The sequence below is a fragment of the Gracilinanus agilis genome, chromosome 3, assembly GCF_016433145.1.
Source record: "Gracilinanus agilis isolate LMUSP501 chromosome 3, AgileGrace, whole genome shotgun sequence".
In the NCBI taxonomy this organism is placed as follows: Eukaryota; Metazoa; Chordata; class Mammalia; order Didelphimorphia; family Didelphidae; genus Gracilinanus; species Gracilinanus agilis.
In genome coordinates this window covers 14,479,699-14,499,022 of record NC_058132.1, presented here as the reverse complement: position 1 = coordinate 14,499,022, position 19,324 = coordinate 14,479,699, and the positions used below count along the sequence as shown (strand labels likewise).

The 19,324-nt window shown below is 36.9% G+C and overlaps 2 protein-coding genes across 2 annotated transcripts in view; both read left to right on the top strand.

Annotated features, from left to right (window-relative positions):
• Positions 1-19,324, top strand: part of LOC123240770 (zinc finger protein 91-like) — a 730,881-nt gene that overhangs the window by 616,515 nt on the left and 95,042 nt on the right. The gene's annotated exons all lie outside the window — the stretch shown is intronic.
• Positions 3,313-17,848, top strand: LOC123239888 (vomeronasal type-2 receptor 26-like). The gene is made up of 6 exons (XM_044667211.1): positions 3,313-3,536; positions 5,428-5,719; positions 6,239-7,042; positions 11,440-11,667; positions 14,136-14,263; positions 16,948-17,848. Exons 1-6 carry the CDS (start codon positions 3,313-3,315, stop codon positions 17,846-17,848), a joined length of 2,577 nt encoding a protein of 858 aa, XP_044523146.1.

The following is a 19,324-nucleotide window of genomic DNA, read 5'->3' as shown; positions in this document are numbered from 1 at the left end:
CTTGTGGAAATCCAGTAAACTCTGGTCTCTTCACCCTGGTCCAGTCTCTCATAAATCCTAGAGTGTGTTCCCACAAAACACTTAGTTTATTGTAATATCCCTGGTGACCCCATTACCTCACTTATATTTTCCTACAGGGACCTCCAATCCAGTCCATACCTGGAACGGACTCACCATGGCAATTAGCTTCATGGATCTGACAGCCTGAATGCCTTACATGATAGCCTGATGGTCTGGCTTGAGAATATCACAGAAGCCAGATGACATAAAGTATAATAAACCCTGGCCAGTGGAAAGATCTGGAGTGGGGGCAAAAGGGGGTTGTATTTGAAAAGTCAGCGCAGTAAGCTTGGGTGCTCTCTTTGCTTCTGTCTCTGGCTAGTCTGACTCTTTCTCTGTCCTGCTGGCTTTTATCTGGCAATCAAAGGTGCAGAGGCAACCATGCCCAGGATGGAATCCAAGATCTGATCCTAATTAACTTAGAGAAACTGGAAACCTTATTTCTTTCTTTTTCTTTATTAATAAATACTTATTAATTTAATATAAAGTCTCCAAGATTAATTTTTATTCATAACAGAAAATGTACTGAACTTGGAATCAGTACAACCGATGTGTGTTCTGTCTTGAGATGTATACTGAAATATGGTATCTAAAAATACATGGTGGTATAGGGGATTACAGATAATGTGTTAGGGCCACTTATCAGAAGTAACACAGATTTGAGAAGGCCAACATGAGAAATTTAGCAGGATACCCAAAATAATGTAAACAGGGTTTATTCAAAGGAAGGGAAGGAAGGGAAGGGAATTGGGATGATCTGACTAAACACTATAAGTAAACCTCCCACCAAAATCAGTTGTTGACTTCTCAAAGTTGTTATCTGCTCTAACAATAGTCTCTCTCTACCTAAAAGTCCCAGCTCCTGCAATACCTTACTAACCAAACCCCCTCCCCCACCATAGATAGTTACTAGAGTTGGAAAAGGTTGGAGGGTAAGCAGGAACAGGGCTAAAAAGGAGAGGATCTCACTGACCATTGGCTTTAACAGCTCTGTAGGAGTCTCTGTCGAGCAGCAGTAACTGGATATAAAAAAAGGGTCTCAGGATCACAGGAACTCAGTTGTACAAGAAGGACAGCCACAAGAAAATAGACAAATGGTCAGGCTCCCTCAGTCTACCTGAGGAGTTCAAACACTCTCTCAACCTTCTCCAGAGATCAACTGCTCCCAGAAGAAGCTCACACTGTCACTCCCTTAGAATTCTGAAATCTTTCCTGCCTCTACTTTGGCAGCACCTCCTGCTTTCCTCATTTCCTTATAACAATACTGTGAGACCATGGGAAAGTTCTTTCTTGCCTCTCTTCCTTAGCTTATTCATCTTTAAAATGAGAGAAGTAATACACAAGTTAAGTTACAGGATGATTATAGAAAAATTCCATTGAAAGATGAAGTTTTATACTATATAATTCTGCGTCATTCTTCACATCTTTTTTCTTCCTTTTTCTCTCATCCTCCCTTTTCATCTAAAGCTTTATTCTTCTCTGCTCTATCAATGCCATCATCATCATCATCATTCTTTTCCTTACTCTTCTTCCTCTTCCATTCATCCTTCACTTTTCTCTACTTATCTTACTTTTCTTTTATTTTCTTTCCACTCTTATTCTTCCTCTTCTCTTTTCTTTTCATTCACCTCTACTTCTCTTCTCCATCATTTTTATCATCATACTAGCTACTCCATCTGGCACTATCAATGTTATTTCTAGCGGCAAAATTTCTTTATCCAAACTATGTTGAGGTATGACTCCATAATTTATATATCATGGGCATATCCAAGGTTTTAGGAGAAAAGAACACCCAACTCACTGAAGTGGGAAGAGGCATGAAACAAATTGGTGTGACCTTGCTACCATATTGGCATCAGGTTCAAATCATCATCAATAATTCAAGCAGAGAAACATCTGTTTCTTCTTATAGCTTTATTCACATTGGAATGAAAACTCCTTTAGTGCAAGGACTATTTTGATTTTTGTCTTTGAATCCTCAGAGACTCATATACAGAAACGATTTGGAGACAAAAACCAAACATTTCATCAATATAAAGAATTTTCCATTGAGAAAATTCCTTCTTTCATTGCAGAGTAGGTTGTTAATGAATGATTACTTTATTGGATTCCTGTTCTAAGTTTAAATGATTCATTCATGATGTCATTGACTGTCATGATGTCATTGACATAGAATTTCAAAAGATAGCACTCATATAACTGCAGCAAAATTACATGGTTCTTTATTTTAGGAAAGTTATGGAAGGAATCTTTTTTTTCTACCAGTCACTCTATCCATCAGAGAGACAGAAGCAATGGAGAGTACTGATAAGGTATGAGTAGGAAAACTGAAGCAATCTCCATGTGTAAAAGATGCTGATGAAAGTTGTCTGCAAGATTTAAAAATCTACATCCCAATAACCCAATTTGGGTTCTACCAGGCAATAATTGCTATAACAATCCTTATGTGCAACTAGAAAAGCCAATGAAAAGATTTCATATAATGGACCATATCAGAGAAGAAAACTCAGAGAATAGTCACAGGCTGCAGGACTTTCTGGTGTAAGGATATGGGGGGGGGGGGTCAGGAGGCTGATATGGCCTAAACCTTAGCCACCCAGGTGTTCCCACCTTCTGACCTTGTCAACTCTCCCAGACTCTGCCCTGATTCAGATCACCCAGGCCACAAAGTCATGGTAGGAACCAAGTTTGTATGAATGTCCTCACATTCTACAAGGCTCCCCCTGGCCCTGGAGAGGTCAGTTGAGTGCCCACATACTTCATGCCAATTGGCTAAGCTGAAGAAACTAGAATTGGGAAGGAGGAATGAGAAAAACAAGTTTTTCACTTCGATACAGGGACACAGGTGCAGAGCCTCAAGCAGCAAGTGGTCCCCAGAGCCCATCAAGACCTGAGTTCCCTCTATCTGGGTGGGGGATGCAAATACAGGATCCTATCCATATACACTAACAAAGGCACTTATTGTGATCTCTGAGCCAGAGCAAATCTCCATAAATATACCCTGTCCTAACTATCAATGCCTCTGTCTTGGACATGGGTCAACATTGCATTGCATTGTGTCTCTACAAAGGTGAGGGACAGAGCAAAGCTTGAGCAGTTGCTCAGGAGAAACACAGATCCTCTGCAGGAGTTTCCCATCCCAAAGCACCAGAAGCTGCCAAGCTGCTGGTGCCCTGCTTCCTTCACAGCACCTCACAAACTTGATTAGAAAGCAGGTTGACCTTGGCAGGGTGATAAAGAGCTGTCCCCCTGATGTTTCCTCTGTATGTCTTGTTCCTGCTCTTGCAGCTGCCACTATCTGTGGGTCAGGAAGAAGGAACCAACTGCTACCTCCAAAGGACTTTCAGTCCCACATATTACAGACACGGGGATGTTGTTCTCGGAGGATTTTTTCCTCTTTTTATATACAAATTGTCCAAAATTCCGTATTGGAAAAAGTTTTTCCTGAACCCTCGGTACATATTAAAACAGTATTGGTAAGTACTTTTTGTGCTTAATGGGGTTTTATTATTGATAAAGCACTTTTTTCACTAAGACTTCTAATCTCCCTCTGGAAACTGAAAGTAAGGAACAGAAAATTCCTTGAAACAACTAAGAATAATCAAGCAAAATGAATTCACATATCAGCCACATCTTAAAGTGGGTATTTTATTTTGCATAAATATGCATCAACTCTCTATATTAAAGTGGACAAATTCTTCATAATCAGTCTTTTGGAATTATCCATTTACATCACCAGAATACATCAGTTCATACAAGGCTTATGAGTTTTCTCTGAAATACTTCCTTCATTTTTAACACTATAAATGTTTCATATTTCATATTACATCCATATACCATAATTCATTTATTCATTTCCTAAACAACAGGGATCCTGTTTACATCCAGATATTCACCACCATAAAAAGATGAAGCTACGTTTATATGTGCATGTGTATTATCTGTAAGTCCCTTTTCTTTTTAGCTCTTTGAGGTATTATATAGCATAATGGATATCTACAGAGGAGTAACTCTTGGACAATAAATGCAAATAGATGTCCAGACTGTCTATATCAATTTACATTTTCATCAAGAGCACAATAATGGGATAGTTATAATAATGGGATGGTTACACACCATCCAATGTTTTTCTTTTTTTTCAGATTTTCTATTCTAAATTTCAAGGGAGATGGAAACACAGAGATGCTTTTATTTGTTTTCTCCAATTAGTAGCCATTTGGAGCATTTTCTCATGTCTTTAGATAGCATGGCATTATTACCTTGGGTACTACCTGTTCAAATCCTGTGGCAATACATAAGGTTTACAATAGCTATTATTGATGGAAATTTGAATCAATTTCTTAAATCACTTAAAATATGACTTTTTAACAATTCAATGTACAGTAAAAAATTTCAGTTAGCTGTTTCCCTTGTAATATAAGTGACATTTTATTTATTTATGGGGAAAATAATATTTTTAATTATGTATAATCAGGGCAGCTAGGTGGCTCAGTGAATTGAGAGTCCAGCCAAAAAACAAAAGGTTCTGGGTTCAAATCTAACCTCATACAGTTCCTAGCTGGGCAAGTCACTTAACCCATTGCCTAGCCATTACTGCAATTCTGCTTTAAAACCAACATGAGAGTTTAAAAAATAAAAAAATGAATAAATTGTATGTAATCAGAATTTTCCATTTCATCATTTTTCATCTTTTATCTCCCTTGTTCTTTTATGAACTTTTTATTCTCCAATTCATAAATCTGAAAACTAGTTTCTTTCCTACTACTGTCATTTGTATTTGATGCTATATTTTTATCCTAGATTATATCTCTCATTGGAGATTATATTGAGACATGATATCAGGTGAGTATATTCTATCTTACTTCTACCAAAATGATGTCCAGTATTCTCAACAATATATCTTCTTTTAATTATTGTACTAAATTGCTCCACTATTTGAAAAGTCATTATTTGGTTAGGTAAAGAAGTTTAGTATTTCTGGGAATGGCTACTTGTAATTTTGAGAGATGATCTCATAGCTGACAGAGAAGTGTTGCCATTTTCTAAATGTGGTGACAAAGCTGGTTGGGGTAGTGAGAGAGTCTGTGGTATGCCCCTGAGCCCTGAAGCCAAATAAAGGTAAGGTGTTAAAAACCCTGGTGTCTGAATCATTGATAGTCATACAGTAAAATATCCAGAATAAAATAGTAAGGTTACAAGAGAGACTAAAAGGGAGATGGGATGAGACTGAGTGAATAACACTATGGATCCCAAAATATATCTTCATATGATCAAGGAGACTCTTCTTCTGAAAATTTCAGTTTCTTTTAAGCAGGAAGGAAGAACCAGAAATATTCCTCATCCTTGACAATCTCCCTCCCAATGCAGGTGGCTGCCTAAACACTACTATCAGGTCCTGGCCTTAATGTTTGCTGTAGAAGAGATCAACAGGAACCCCAATATGTTACCTAATATGACCCTGGGATTCCACATCTTCAATGCTTATCACAATGATGAGAGGACCTTGGAGAGCTCCCTGATGTGGCTGTCAGGCCAGGGACAAACCATACCAAACTATAACTGTGACAGTAAAGGCAAGTCTGTGGTGGTCATTGGAGGAGCCACTTCTGAAATGACTGTCTCCATGGAAACCCTACTTGAGCTGTATAAGTTCCCACAGGTAGGGATCCCATAACTTCAATTCTGCCTATACTAGTTGGAGGACAGAGGAAGAAACTGGAGCCTCTTCTACTTGGACTTCAGACCCAAAAGAACTTTTGGGAATTCTGGTGTCTAATTTAACTTTCAGAGAAGAAAAAGGATACTCAGGGATTGAAATCAAAACTATTCCCTGAATCACTTTGTGTAGCAAGCAAAATATTCTGACCTACAGGTTCAGAAATAATGCAATTAAATCTGGAAAATATGTATTAATATTTACATTGCCTGTGAGCAGTGCCAAAGAGACAAAGAAGTAAAAAATCAGAAGGCTCTTCCATCTGTTTGAGCTAAGGCATGTTTTATGAAGGAGATGATACCTGGGTAGAGGCATGAATGATCAGAAATATTTTAAGAAGCAGAGAAAAAGAATGGGTTCATTCTAAGTATAGGGATGAAAATAGTGGTCGAGATGGGGAGGGAACCATTGCTACACAGTGTTCATTGAACTCAAGTTGGCTCATGTTTGGTTCCTATTCAGGTCACCTATGGTCTCTTTGATCCACTCTTGAGTGACCCAATCCAGTTTCCTTCTGTCTATCAGATGGCGTCCATGGACACCTCTCTTCCCCTTGCCATGGTCAGATTAATGGTGCATTTCAAGTGGACCTGGGTGGGATTGGTTGCCTCAGATGATTCAAGAAGCGAGAAATTCCTCAGGAACCTTCAAGAAGAAATGGTCAGAAATTATGTCTGTGTGGCCTTTAGGGTGAAAATCAGAACTGATGAGGAATGGGGTATTCCCTCACATTACAATTTTTTGCATAGCATATATCATTCTACAGCCAAGGTAATTGTCATTTATGGAGATACAGATTCACTCCTGAGCCAGATATTTAATAATAAGGCTCATGCATTTATATACAAAATGTGGATCACCAGCAGTCACTGGAATATTGCTAAAAGGCCTGGTTACATCTATTTTGACAATTTCCATGGGGCTCTGATATTTTCAGAACAGACAAGTAAGATTCCTGGGTTCAAACCTTTTCTGAAAACAATTGACCCGGATAAATATCCAGAAGATATTTTCCTTAAAAACTTCTGGAAATCAGCTTTTAAATGTATGTCTCAATATGGAGAGGGAGATGGTGGGATATGTTCACAAAACACTTCTTTGGACACCTTACCTTTGAGTTATGTACACTTGGCTATGTCTGGCCAGAGTTACACTGTCTACAGTGCTGTTCACGCTGTGGCCCAGGCCCTTCATGAAATGTTCCTGGAGAGATCAGAAATGGAATCCAGTGTAGATAGAGACAACTGGGTAACTTACCCCTGGAAGGTAAGGTCCCTACTATGGGCACTGATGTCCCAAACGTTGACTGCAAGAATTGCCACCTTTGGAAAGTAAGAAGGGGTTAGTAATTCAGGTTTCCTCATTTTAAAGTGGGGACCCCTGCCTAGCAGAGCTACAGATTCAGGGCCTAATATGACATTTCCAGTCAACTCAGATCTCTGAACTTGATTCTTCTAGTAATTACCTTAATGGGGTACCAATTAGGATGATGTTAGCATTTCCTATTATGAAACCAAGATCTTAATTACAAACTCCCTAACTTAGCGAAGTCTTACTTACTTATTAAGATAGGAAACACTCTTGTTTTTTCATTTATTCACAATGGAGTGACTAAACACACATAAGTGGGACTTACTTGACTCTTATTAAGACATTACCAAACATTCAAATATGATCTGAAAGTATTTGACTATTCTTGGAATTTCAAAGACTATCCTCCTTGCCTGTATGATTAAGTCCATGGCCTTTATTCAGAATTTTAATGTATCATGTACATATATGCAGAATTTTATATCCTTTACCTTGTCTAAAATTGATTCTTCCATTTACCATTCAGGGTAGTTTGTTTAGAATATTATCAATAATTAGATCTAACTTGTTAATAATTTTAATTTTCTTCAGCCAGAGAAAACCAGGAGTATAGATTTGCTTGACAGTCATACCTGAATAAATTCTTCCTCCCTTATATAAGTTCCTTACTTATAGAAACAAGTCCTAATTTGATTGAGTTTCTCCAAGCTCCTACAATGGTTTTCAAAAATTAAGCTAATGGTACCCTATGGCTTTTGACTTTACTAAGACTTTCCCCTACTGTCTTTAGGGCCCTCCCTTAAAATAGAATGTCAAGAGGGTAACTTGTCATAGCCTTTGGAGTCCCGTGTTATTTTTTTAATTTAATTTTTAAATATTTTTCCATGGCTACATGGATTTTGTCATTTCCTTCCCTTCTTCCCTCTCCCCTCTGGGAACTGACAAGCAATTCCCCTGGATTATACATACATTTATCACTCAAAACCTATTTCCATATTATTCATTTTTGTAATAGAGTAATCTTTTAAAATCAAAATCCCAAATCATATGCCCACATCAGCAAGTGATAAATTATGTTTTCTTCTGGATTTCTACTCCCACAGTTCTTTCTCTACATGTGGGCAGCATTCTTTCCCATAAGTCCCTCAGAATTGTGCAGGATCATTGTATTACTTTTGGTAGCAGTCAATCACATTTCATCATTTCACAATGTTTCAGTTACTGTGTATAATGTCCTCCTCATTCTGCTTACTTCACTCTACATTAGTTCATATAGATTATTCTAGTTCCTATAGAAATCTATAGATTCATCATTCCTTATAGCACAATAGTATTCCATTATCATCACATACTACATTTTGTTCAGCCATTCTCCAACTGAGGGACATCCCCTAATTTTCCAATTCTTTGACACCACAAAATGCACAGCTATAATTATTTTTTGTTCAAACAGATGTTTCCCATTTTTTAAAAATCTCTTTGGGGTCCAAACCTAGTAGTGATATTGTTGGATCAAGAGACATTCATTCTTTTAAAGCCTTTGGACATAATTCCAAATTGCCTTCAAGAATGGTTGGATGAATTCACAACTACACCAGCAATGAATTAGTATCCCAATTTTGCCACATCTTCTTCAACACATTATTTTCCTTTACTGTCATATTGACCACTCTGCTAGGTATAAGGTGGTACCTCAGAGTTGTTTCTATTTGCATTTCCCTAATCAGGAGGTATTTCAAACATTTTTTTCATATGATTATTGATAGTTTTGATTTCTTCATCTGAAAACTGCATATTCATATCCCTTCACCATTTGTCAATTGGGGAATGATTTGATTTCTTATAAATTTGATTTAATTCTTTGTATATTTGAGAAATAAGACCTTTTTCAGAGAATTTTGTTATAAAATTTTTTCCTAGTTTGTTTCTTCAAAAAAATAATTTTGGTTGCATTGGTTTCATTTGTACAATACCTTTTTAATTTAATTTAATCAAAATATTCATTTTGCATCTTGAATGTTCAATATATCTTGCTTGGTCTTAAATTCTTCCCTTCCCCATACATCTTACAGGTACACTATTCCATGTTTGCCTAATTTGTTTCTAATATCACTCTTTATGTTTAAGTCATATGTCCATTTTGAATTTATCTTAGTATGAGGTATGAGATATTGATCTAAACCTAATTTTCCCATACTGTTTTCCAATTTTCCCAGCAGTTTTTGTCAAATAGTGGGTTCTTATCCCAAAAACTGGAATCTTAATTTTATTGAACACTAAATTGCTGAGATCATATTCCCCTAGTCCAGTGATGGGCAAACTTTTTAAAGAGTGGGCCAAAGGAAAGGAAACGCTCCTCTGTCAGTCTGTTTCTAAGGCAACACTTTCAAAGTTTAATTGTATTGTATCCTACTCATTGTATTCATCAGATTAGGAATAATGACCTACAGCTGTATAGAACATTTCAGGGCCCCCCATCTGGCCTGTAGGCCATAGTTTGTCCATCACTGCCCTAGTCAATTCCATTGATCCACCCATTGATTGAGAACTCTAGATCATCTTATTGTCATCTTTTTTTGAAACTGAACTTTGACCTTCTCCAAAAAAGTGGATCTTCATAATTTTCAGATTTTGGTGTAGCAAGAGATTTTCATTCTCTTTCTTAACATAGAGAATAGTTGGGGCTTGGGGGCTTTGAAAGCAGTTTCCATCTAGCAAAAATGAGATTAAAACTTATGATTTCCCATTTTTCTAATACTTATTACTATTCCTTTGAAACATTTCTTACTTATTATTTCCTAGATCTAAATGATTAGTCTCCTAGATTCTGTGAGTAACAAATACTATCATAGCTGTTCATGTTGATTTAATTCAACTATTATATCAGTGATAAGCTGGAACTAGCTCTCATTTAGGTAAATCATCAAAGTAATGACTATCAGCTATTCCTAAGGTTTATGTATTTCATTTCTCTAACTCATCCTCTATAGAGCTGCCAATTTATTAGAAAAAGACATTTATAAACATTCTACATAGTGATTAGTAAGAAACTAGATGATAAAAATATGAAAAAAGATGAAAAAATTCTTACTCTCAAGAACTTAATGTTGGAGGAGGCAATATAAACATTTTTCCTATGTGTGTATATACATATATATAAATATATAGAGATGTACATGTATATATTTACATATACATTTTTATTATATACATATAAAAGAAATGTATAGTATATGTTATATATAAATGTTATATGTATATATGTTTCTGTAGAAAACAAATTTAAAGATTGATCATATAAAATTATTAATATGGATATATCCAAAATAGTTAGGGAAGGAAAGCAAAGATTACTCAAATAAACTCTATAAAGACAACTAACCATGCCATACCCCTAACTGGATATCATATTATACTCTTGCTCAAGCACCGTCAATGGCACCAAACAGCCTCTAAGAGAAAATGAAAATTCCTGAATTTGGAATTGAAAGTCCTTCACCCTCTGATTCCAGTTTTCCAAGTGAATTTCACCCTACATCTCTTAACACATCTTTTGTTCCAGTAAAAATAGCCTACTGGACATTCTCTGAATTTAGCATGTCATCAATGAACTGCATGCCTGGGTAAAGGACCATTATACCTCTACTTTATCTCTGCCTCCTTGAATCTCTAACTTCCTTACAGGCTCAGTTTATGTGCTACATTCTACAGAAATCTTTTCTTGATTCCTTAATCAAATGAGATATTATTTGTAAAAAGTTCTTAGCATAGTGCTTCACACATGCTAATTCTTTCACTACCTATTTAGTATGTGTGGTTTTTTTTTTCTTTCAGGAATCATATTCTTTTTCTTTCTTGATCTTTTATCTTTAAGGAGAATTTAAACACCTTGAGGGCAGATATTTTTTTTATTTTCATTTACAACCTCAAGGTTGACCAAGCAAGTAGTGGGCATTAAATAAATGGATGGGTTGAAGTAGAAATAATCTGATTACAAAATAAGAGTGAGCTCTACAACAGCCCATTTCCTATCAACCACCATTGCAAACTCTCTTTCTCTGCCTCTTTTCCCAACTCTACTTTCAGGAGACTAAAAGCACCTTTCTGGTCTTTTCTTCAGGTTCAAAAATTTCTACATCCACATTGTGATTTGGCCCAAACTTCAAGTGCGCTGAGACTTTTTTGGGTCCTGATTCTATTCTCCAACATATTAGCAGTCCATCCCAGTTTTATGCCACCTGAAAAATCTTAGGATTCCAGTCATTAATAAAAGTATTAGACAGAACACAGTCCAGCATACTTCCCTGAGAGACACAACTGCAAAATAGCCCACTAATTTTCTCCACTTTTAGCTCCACTCCTTCCTGAAGAACATCCGGTTTAACAACACTGCTGGGAAACAGGTGATCTTGGATAAGAAGAGGCACTCTGTGGCAAACTATGATGTTCTCAATTATGTGACTTTTAGTAATGACACTGAAGTTCTGGTGAAAGTGGGAGAATTTCTTTCTCAGGCCCCGCGTGGCCAAGATTTCACTATCCAGGAGAAGGCAATAGTGTGGCCCAAGTTACAAGAAAAGGTAAAGAATGATTAAAATGTTGGTATGATGAAAGATGTAAACATAAACATATAGTATATCAGAGGAGTAACTAGAATTTTCATGCCTGGGGCAAATATCACAAAACCTCCTCAGAAACTTGTAAATCAAGTTTTTGTGCCAAATTCAGTTCAGGTGCAGTAAAAAGAAGGGGACCAAGTCATATGCCCCATTTGAGGAAATATCTCAAGAGACAGGGAGAATGCCCCTCTACACAATTGGGATAAGCAGAAGGAACCATCTTGTCTATGACAGTCAGAAGACAAGGAAGTGGGAGCATTCAGAAATTTCCTATTAGAAGAACTAACTCGTCTGAAATACCCGGAAATTTTCTGCTAAGTCCAGGAAAGTTTCTAAGATACTGTACAAGTCCAAGTAATATGAAGGTTCAAAGAATTTGGTTTCCCTGGAAGAAAATACTGGATTAACGAAATCTGAGCTCCTGATCTCATTAATGGGAATAATGCTTCCCTCTTTATGGCAATCCATGTCATATATTAAAAATATAATAGCTCCCTCTCCTCTGTGGATCTTTTCATTTCTACAGGCAAAATTAGAATTGAAAAACAGAAGAGAGAGTCAATGACATCAATGTTAACAAATCTAGGATTTTAATACCCCGGAATAGACCAAAATACCTTATCAAATCAGCACAAATGGCTTAGTCACTTGAAGAGTTTATATTCATGTAGCTTAACAATTCAAGAAATTCATGTTTTGCTAAAATGGATGACCTATAGGGTTGTGTGAGGGATTGACCTTTTTGATGATGATGCACAATCCCGTAGTCTTTTATTCATATAATCACACAAAAAGAATTTATTGAGCTGAGTACTGGTCTAGATAGCTGTGGACATACAAAGAAAAATCATATAGTTCCAAAAGGGGTCCTTCACTTTAGACTATAGAGCAGGGGTCGGCAACCTTTTTGGCCATGAGAGCCATAAATGCTACATTTTTTTTAAATGTAATTTCGTGAGAGCCATACAGTGCTCACAGTGCTGCTCCTGTAACAGCACCTGGGAAAAAATGGACTTTATGGCTCCTGTAGAAAGAGCCAGATATGGCTCGAGAGCCATATGTTGTGGACCCCTGGGATAGATGATATACTTTAGGCAAAATGTTAATGTGTTCAATTATATTTGCTCTGAACTTCTGGTAAGAAAATCTTCAAACTTGAAGCTCAAAGTGGACTCTCTGTCTAACTTCACTTTGCCTCCCTAGCTTCTTCATGTCTCAGGCTAGATTCAGGTTCCTAGAACTATTTGAGTAATCAAACAGTACATAAAATAATACTCTCTGTAGAGAGAGAGGAAAGGTAGGGAAAGTGGGGGAAAGAGCTACCATTTTCTCAAGATTGCCCTCAGTTTCAGTCTTATGCTCCAAAATGTGTGTGCAAAATTGATTATCCTCATGTTTTCTCTGCCACAGCTCAGTCATAACTTTGCTCCTCAGTGGCATGCTAGAATGCAAACCTTGTCCCAAGCTCTCCACTTCCAGACCCTCAGAATTATCATTTCCCAGACAACTGCTGAATTTCATAGAAATCCCTTTGCTTATTACCAAGGTTCTCAAACAATTGTTTTAACTCACTCAAGGAAATAAATGGGCTCTACATATACAAGGTTCTTACTGGATCGGTTAAGAAGTGCACTTGCTTAATAAAGGTGATGATCATTTTTAAGTTTCAGAAATAATCAATAGGTCACTACCATTGAGGAAAGAGATACAGAGACAGAGACAGACAGATATAGAGAAACAGAGAAATTCAGATCAAAAGAGAGAGACAGAAACAAAGACAGAGAGACAGACAGAGACCAAGACAGAGAGAGATTAATTTAATATTTCTTATCCTCAGGGAGTCCAGTGAACTGTTTTTGGCAAAGTTGATACTCCAAATGATGATAGCTCTTTGGTGATTTAGGGAGGGTCTACACTATCCGTTTTTAGTACTGTCCCAATACATTGTACTAAAAGCTTTTATGGAAAATCTCATTGGGAAATAAATTCTTTTAATTAATATTCTTTCCTCTTCAGAAATTTCAAAATCACACTTTAGTTAAAATAAAATCCACCCTTATGCTTCATCTTAATAGCTTACTTTCTTCTGCAACTGGGAAGAAATAAAATAGCTTGGGGTTTTTTGCTGCTTGAGGTGTTGTTGTTTTTTTTTTTTTGCAAGACTTGTTATTATATATATATAATAATATACATATATATACATATACATATATATGTGTATGTATGTGTGTGTGTGTGTGTACATATATTCTGCCTTGGTGGAATACTTGTTATATTCATGTGAAAATACCCTTAGAAGCCTTTGCAGAATAGTTAGATTGTGTGCAGATAGCTACAAGGCAACAGAGCACGGGTACCAGCGACACTACAACATGCATGATGCTGCCTCCAGATGACATCATTAAGCCTTTGGACAATTCCCTGTGTAGCCTCCTCACTCCAGATGCAGTACAGTTTGTGGTCCAGGATTCCACATAAAAGCCCAGGAGGAAAAGCCAGTCTGCTGTTTTGAATGTGTCCCTTGCCCACAGGGGCAGATTTCCAACTACACAGGTAAGTCTGTGAAGACACTTTCCTTCTCCTTTAGACACAGCCTCAGAGGAAAAAACAATCAAAGCTGGGTGAGTCCCTCAGGTTGAATTTAGGAAATGAAAATTCACTACTATGGAACCTCCTGTCCAGAGACCAAGAGAAGCCTAGAGGAAAGGTCAAAAATAGATCAAAAAAGAGATTGAGAGTCAAGAGTGGTCAATGTCAATGAATGACTGGATTTGAGGTCCACTTAACTTTGAAATTCTGGCCCAGTTTCTTTTTGGTCCACTTGCCAAGAACAGACTTCTGGGGACAGTGTCTATTGTTAAATACCACATTTCATAGGACTCTATAGTTTGGGGCAGCTCTTTCCTTACAGGACACCAGTAGTAAAATGCAAGTAATATTTTCCAAGTTTTATAGAAGAAGAGACCAGTCATAGTCACACAGATATTAAGGGAAAGTATAAGGCCCAATCTCTGGACTTACATCATTGCACTTTACCAGGCTTCTCACTTATTTCTCCTGGACATTTGCATGTGTGTGACATAATGGGTGCCAAGAAAGCACTTATCTCCCACTATTGCTCACTCAAAAAATTCCTAACTTTTTTTGCTGACCAATGACCTGATGGAGGCTCAGACTTCCCCTCAGTCAACTTAAAGCTTTCATTTCTAGAAAAGCATAATTACACTTTAAAAAGGCAATAGCTTAAGATAACAAAGCTGAAGATGTAGACAGAAATTTGGTGAATCAATGTTAATGTGAGGAAAGGGGAAAGAGTAAATTCTATGAAAATGATCTGACCAAGACCAATATTCCTAAAGGAACAAAACCTCTGGGAAAGAAGGTCTTGCAATATTGTCTTGACTCAGTAAAGAAAATATTTTTGCAAGATATTCTCTCTTCTATCAATAGTTAGAGAAAGTTGGAGATTGGAAGGAGTTTCTCCTGAGCATAGCTCAAAGGTGTGGTATGTGTGTTTATTAGAGTTAAGTGTGCTGGTTTCAGCCTTTATTTGGATTTCATGAAACCAGCATCCTTTGGTCTTGTCAGGAATACTGTCCTGTAGACTTCAAATATGTATCAATATTTTGGGGAGGGAGTTGTTTAGTTTAAAGACCTTTTGTTGTAAAAAGGTGGGTTTGGGGGTGGCCTGTCTTACAGGCTGCACTCAACACTGTGTGTCCTCATCCAAAATTTGCTAATTTGGCACACATCCCCTTCACTGCCCTCTCTGTTTTTATCCTTGTATTTTGTTCATATGAAATTGTTTATCACCTGGTAAAACTGTTCAGATTATTTGTTTAAATTTATAATCTTAATTTTAAAAAGTCAATTATATTAAAAAAAAAAGTTCTTATCACCTGAAATGGAAGGAAGTGAACAGGGTCGGTCCTGCCCAACACACAGCAGAAAGGAAGTTTTCCTCTAAAAACTAAAAAAAAAAATCCCTTTGCTACCAACATTGCTCCTTTGGTAACTTTCTGGGGAAAATATCTCATTAAAAATGGCCACTTCACTAAGGGAAGTATTACGTGCTTACAAGTTAATGATCTCTGAGAAGCATTAAGGTTGAAAAGGGGAAGGACATCACCAACCATCATGTCACCCAATTTCTGCTTAAAGACCACAAGGCAGAGACACCCACCACCTCTCAATGCAGTCCATTTCATTTCTAGACTATTCAAATTATTTAAAAAACTTATCTTTGATAGGAAACTTAAGTTTCACTCTTCTCAATTTCTGATTACTTCTGCTTGGCCCTTTAGCACCAAAAATAACAAGTCTAGACCCACCTCCACAAATAAGCCCTTTGAATACAAAGTACCAGTTATCATGACCTTCTGAATTTTCCCTAGGCTAAACAAGCCTAGTCCCTGCCACAACTATTCTTAGGGCACTAAGAATTGTGGTCCATCCAAGGAATTTAAGGGTCATTTTGGTAAATCTCAAAAGACATGATGTCAATAGGTAGTTGCATACCAAAAGGTCATCACTGGTGTATTAAATATCATTGAGAAAGACAAAAACAAGATCTTTACATTTTAGTTGGAAGGCTATATCTGCACGCACAATTCCTGAAGAGGTTTAAAAAGCCCAATATAGTCAAGGCAATAGAATCATTTTCCTGTATGAAAAAGTAGGAAAAAATGCATAACTCCACAGTGAGCAGAGGGAATATTATATAACTTTGATTTAGTTCTAGGAAATCAAGTCAAAAATAGACTGGATTCCTTTACTTTGTGACCTATTGACATATTCCCATGACATTTCTTAATGGTTTGATAATGTTATATTTTATATTATATATGACCCATATTGAAAAAATAATCTAAAAGTATATAAAATAATTAAAATAAAATTTGCAAGTCATTTTAAGATTTGAAAAGCACTTTACATTTATCATTTGATTCCCACAACAGCTCTGTGAAGTATATGCAATTATTATCTGAATTTTACACATGATGAAATTAAAGCAGAAAGAAATAAAATCAACTTATGCCAAGTCAAAAGTACACAGTATATGAGGCAGAATTCACACTCAAACCTTCCAAGTCCTGCATTTTATCCACCATTAGCAGATTCTGATCCCCATGGAATCAGTTGGAGAAATTTATAATATTATTGGTAACCACTTTTTGGTCCTCTGAAAGGGAATGTTTCCAAACATGCTATATTAAGACCTTTTTTGTTCTGTTCAGACAGAGATCAATGCATGAAATGCCCTGAAGATCAATATCCAAATAGGGAAAGGAATCACTGCCTCTACAAAGGGGTGAACTTCCTGGCCTATGAAGATCCTTTGGGGATAACCTTCACCTCTATAGCTGTTGGCTTCTCTCTCTTCACAGTTCTGGTTTTCTGGGTCTTTGTGAAACATCAAAATACCCCCATCGTCAAAGCCAATAATAGGAACCTCACCTACATTCTCCTCTTCTCCCTTTCCCTCTGCTTCCTTTGCTCCCTGCTCTTCATTGGCCCTCCCACTGCAACAAATTGCCTCCTCAGACAAACAACATTTGGAGTCATGTTCACAGTGGCCGTCTCCTCTATTCTGGCCAAAACCATCACTGTGGTTCTGGCCTTCAGAGCCACAAGACCAGGCAGCAGGAGCAGGAGATGGGTGGGATCCAGAGCACTTATTTCTCTTGTTGTCTTTTGTACTTTGATTCAAGTCATGCTCTGTGCAATCTGGCTCCTGCTCTCTCCCCCATTCCCAGATGCAGACACACACTCTGACCCTGAGCACATCATCCTTGAGTGCAATGAGGGCTCTCTCATTGCCTTCTACTCTGTCCTGGGCTACATGGCATTCTTGGCCCTGGCGAGCTTCACTGTGGCTTTTCTAGCCAGAAATCTCCCTGACACCTTCAATGAAGCCAAGTTGATCACCTTCAGCATGCTTGTGTTCTGCAGTGTCTGGATCTCCTTCCTGCCCACATATCAGAGCACCAAGGGGAAGATGATGGTGGTTGTGGAGGTCTTCTCCATCTTGAGCTCTAGTGCTGGTTTACTTGGCTGCATTTTCATCCCCAAATGCTTTGTCATCCTTCTGCAACCACAGAGGAACACCAAGATATTTTTTAAAAATAATCATATTTCCTGAGTCAAGAATCATTCTGAAATCTTTTACATGTCTCCCACTATTAACATGAAATTCTTAAAAAAATTAACACAAATTAGCTTAGCTTTGAAATGTCACAAAGAAATCCAGCTGAAAAACCACTCTACAAAATGAGTTTCTTACCTGTTCCAACAGTTTCAAATGCCTGCTGAGGCACCAAATCCCAATTTCATGTACCTGATGATGCCATCTTTCATAGGTATCTCTCCTTCTTTCCCATTCAAATCAGAAATTCCCATTCAAATCAGAAATAGAAATTCTCCCCTTATTTCTGTATGGCTATTTCTTAAACTATAGCCTTTAATATACTCCTCTGCAACATGTGCCTTAGTTACAGATACCCCCTTTCTGATTTTCCTTTTTTTTCTCCACCTTCTCAAATCTACCTGAAAAGATTACAGATTTATTTTTGCTGAATATATTTTACAACATACAATTCATTTGCCCCAAATCCATGACTATTTTAGATTGTCTATTTTTATCCAGTGGCATCAAAGAAACTCTTCTTAAGATGTTGATATGCATACATGTGCTTGCATGTCTAGGAACTGATGATATAAATGGATTTCTGAAAGTCTAAGACCTTATTTCTACACACAAACCCCAAAGGAAACAAAAAAGCTATAAATAACTAAATTCTCTTTTTTTATGAGAATCAAAATCTCTCATTTAAAACCACTCTTGTAGTGGAAACCTTTGTTTTCACATATATGCACTCAGTGAAATCATTGTCAAACATTTGAATATGTGTTCATCAATCACTGTGTCCAGAAATCATGTCAGGCTTTCTTTGATGCTGTGTCTTTAAATACTAGGAATTTTTGTGAAAACAGAAAAGCCTTCATGAATAGTCAATGGGTTTGAAAAGAAAAGAAAAAAAAACTGAAATGTGTATGGATTGAGTTCATGACTTAAAAGTTAGGAAAATTCAAGTTTAAATCTTGCCTCAGACATTCTAGCTAGGTGACTCTGGACAAGTAATTCACTTCAATTTTTTTCATATTATTCTTTTCCACACAAATGAAGGTATGCTTTTTAATAATCATATTTCACATTTTGTGATACCTTTTCTCTCCCTTAATGTCTCCCTGACATAGCAGGTAATATGATATATGTGCTATCATACAATACTTATTTCCATGGATGTCACATTGTAAAAGAAAAAATGTTATATATACAAGAAAATATCTCATAAATGTAATAGAGTGAAAATTATATACTTAATTCTATATTCATACTCCATTTTTCCTTCAATAGCAGTGGATGATCTTTTTAGTCATGAGTTTCTTAGAATTGTTTTGGATCCTTTGGGCATTGCCCCTAAGAGTTACATCAATCACAATTCATCATTGTACATTATTACTGTTACTATGTGATGGCAAGGCCTAACTCTATTCAGCAAAGCTGTGGAGAAAGCAGACCCTCAGAAACACTGAGGCCATAGCTCAGCTAAAGTCA

Coding starts and splice junctions, on each gene's coding strand:
- LOC123239888 (XM_044667211.1), top strand. CDS start 3,313: ATGTTTCCTCTGTATGTCTTGTTCCTGCTCTTGCAGCTGCCACTATCT. Junction 3,537..5,427: donor TACATATTAAAACAGTATTG/GTAAGTACTTTT, acceptor CTCCCAATGCAG/GTGGCTGCCTAAACACTACT. Junction 7,043..11,439: donor GGGTAACTTACCCCTGGAAG/GTAAGGTCCCTA, acceptor CTCCACTTTTAG/CTCCACTCCTTCCTGAAGAA.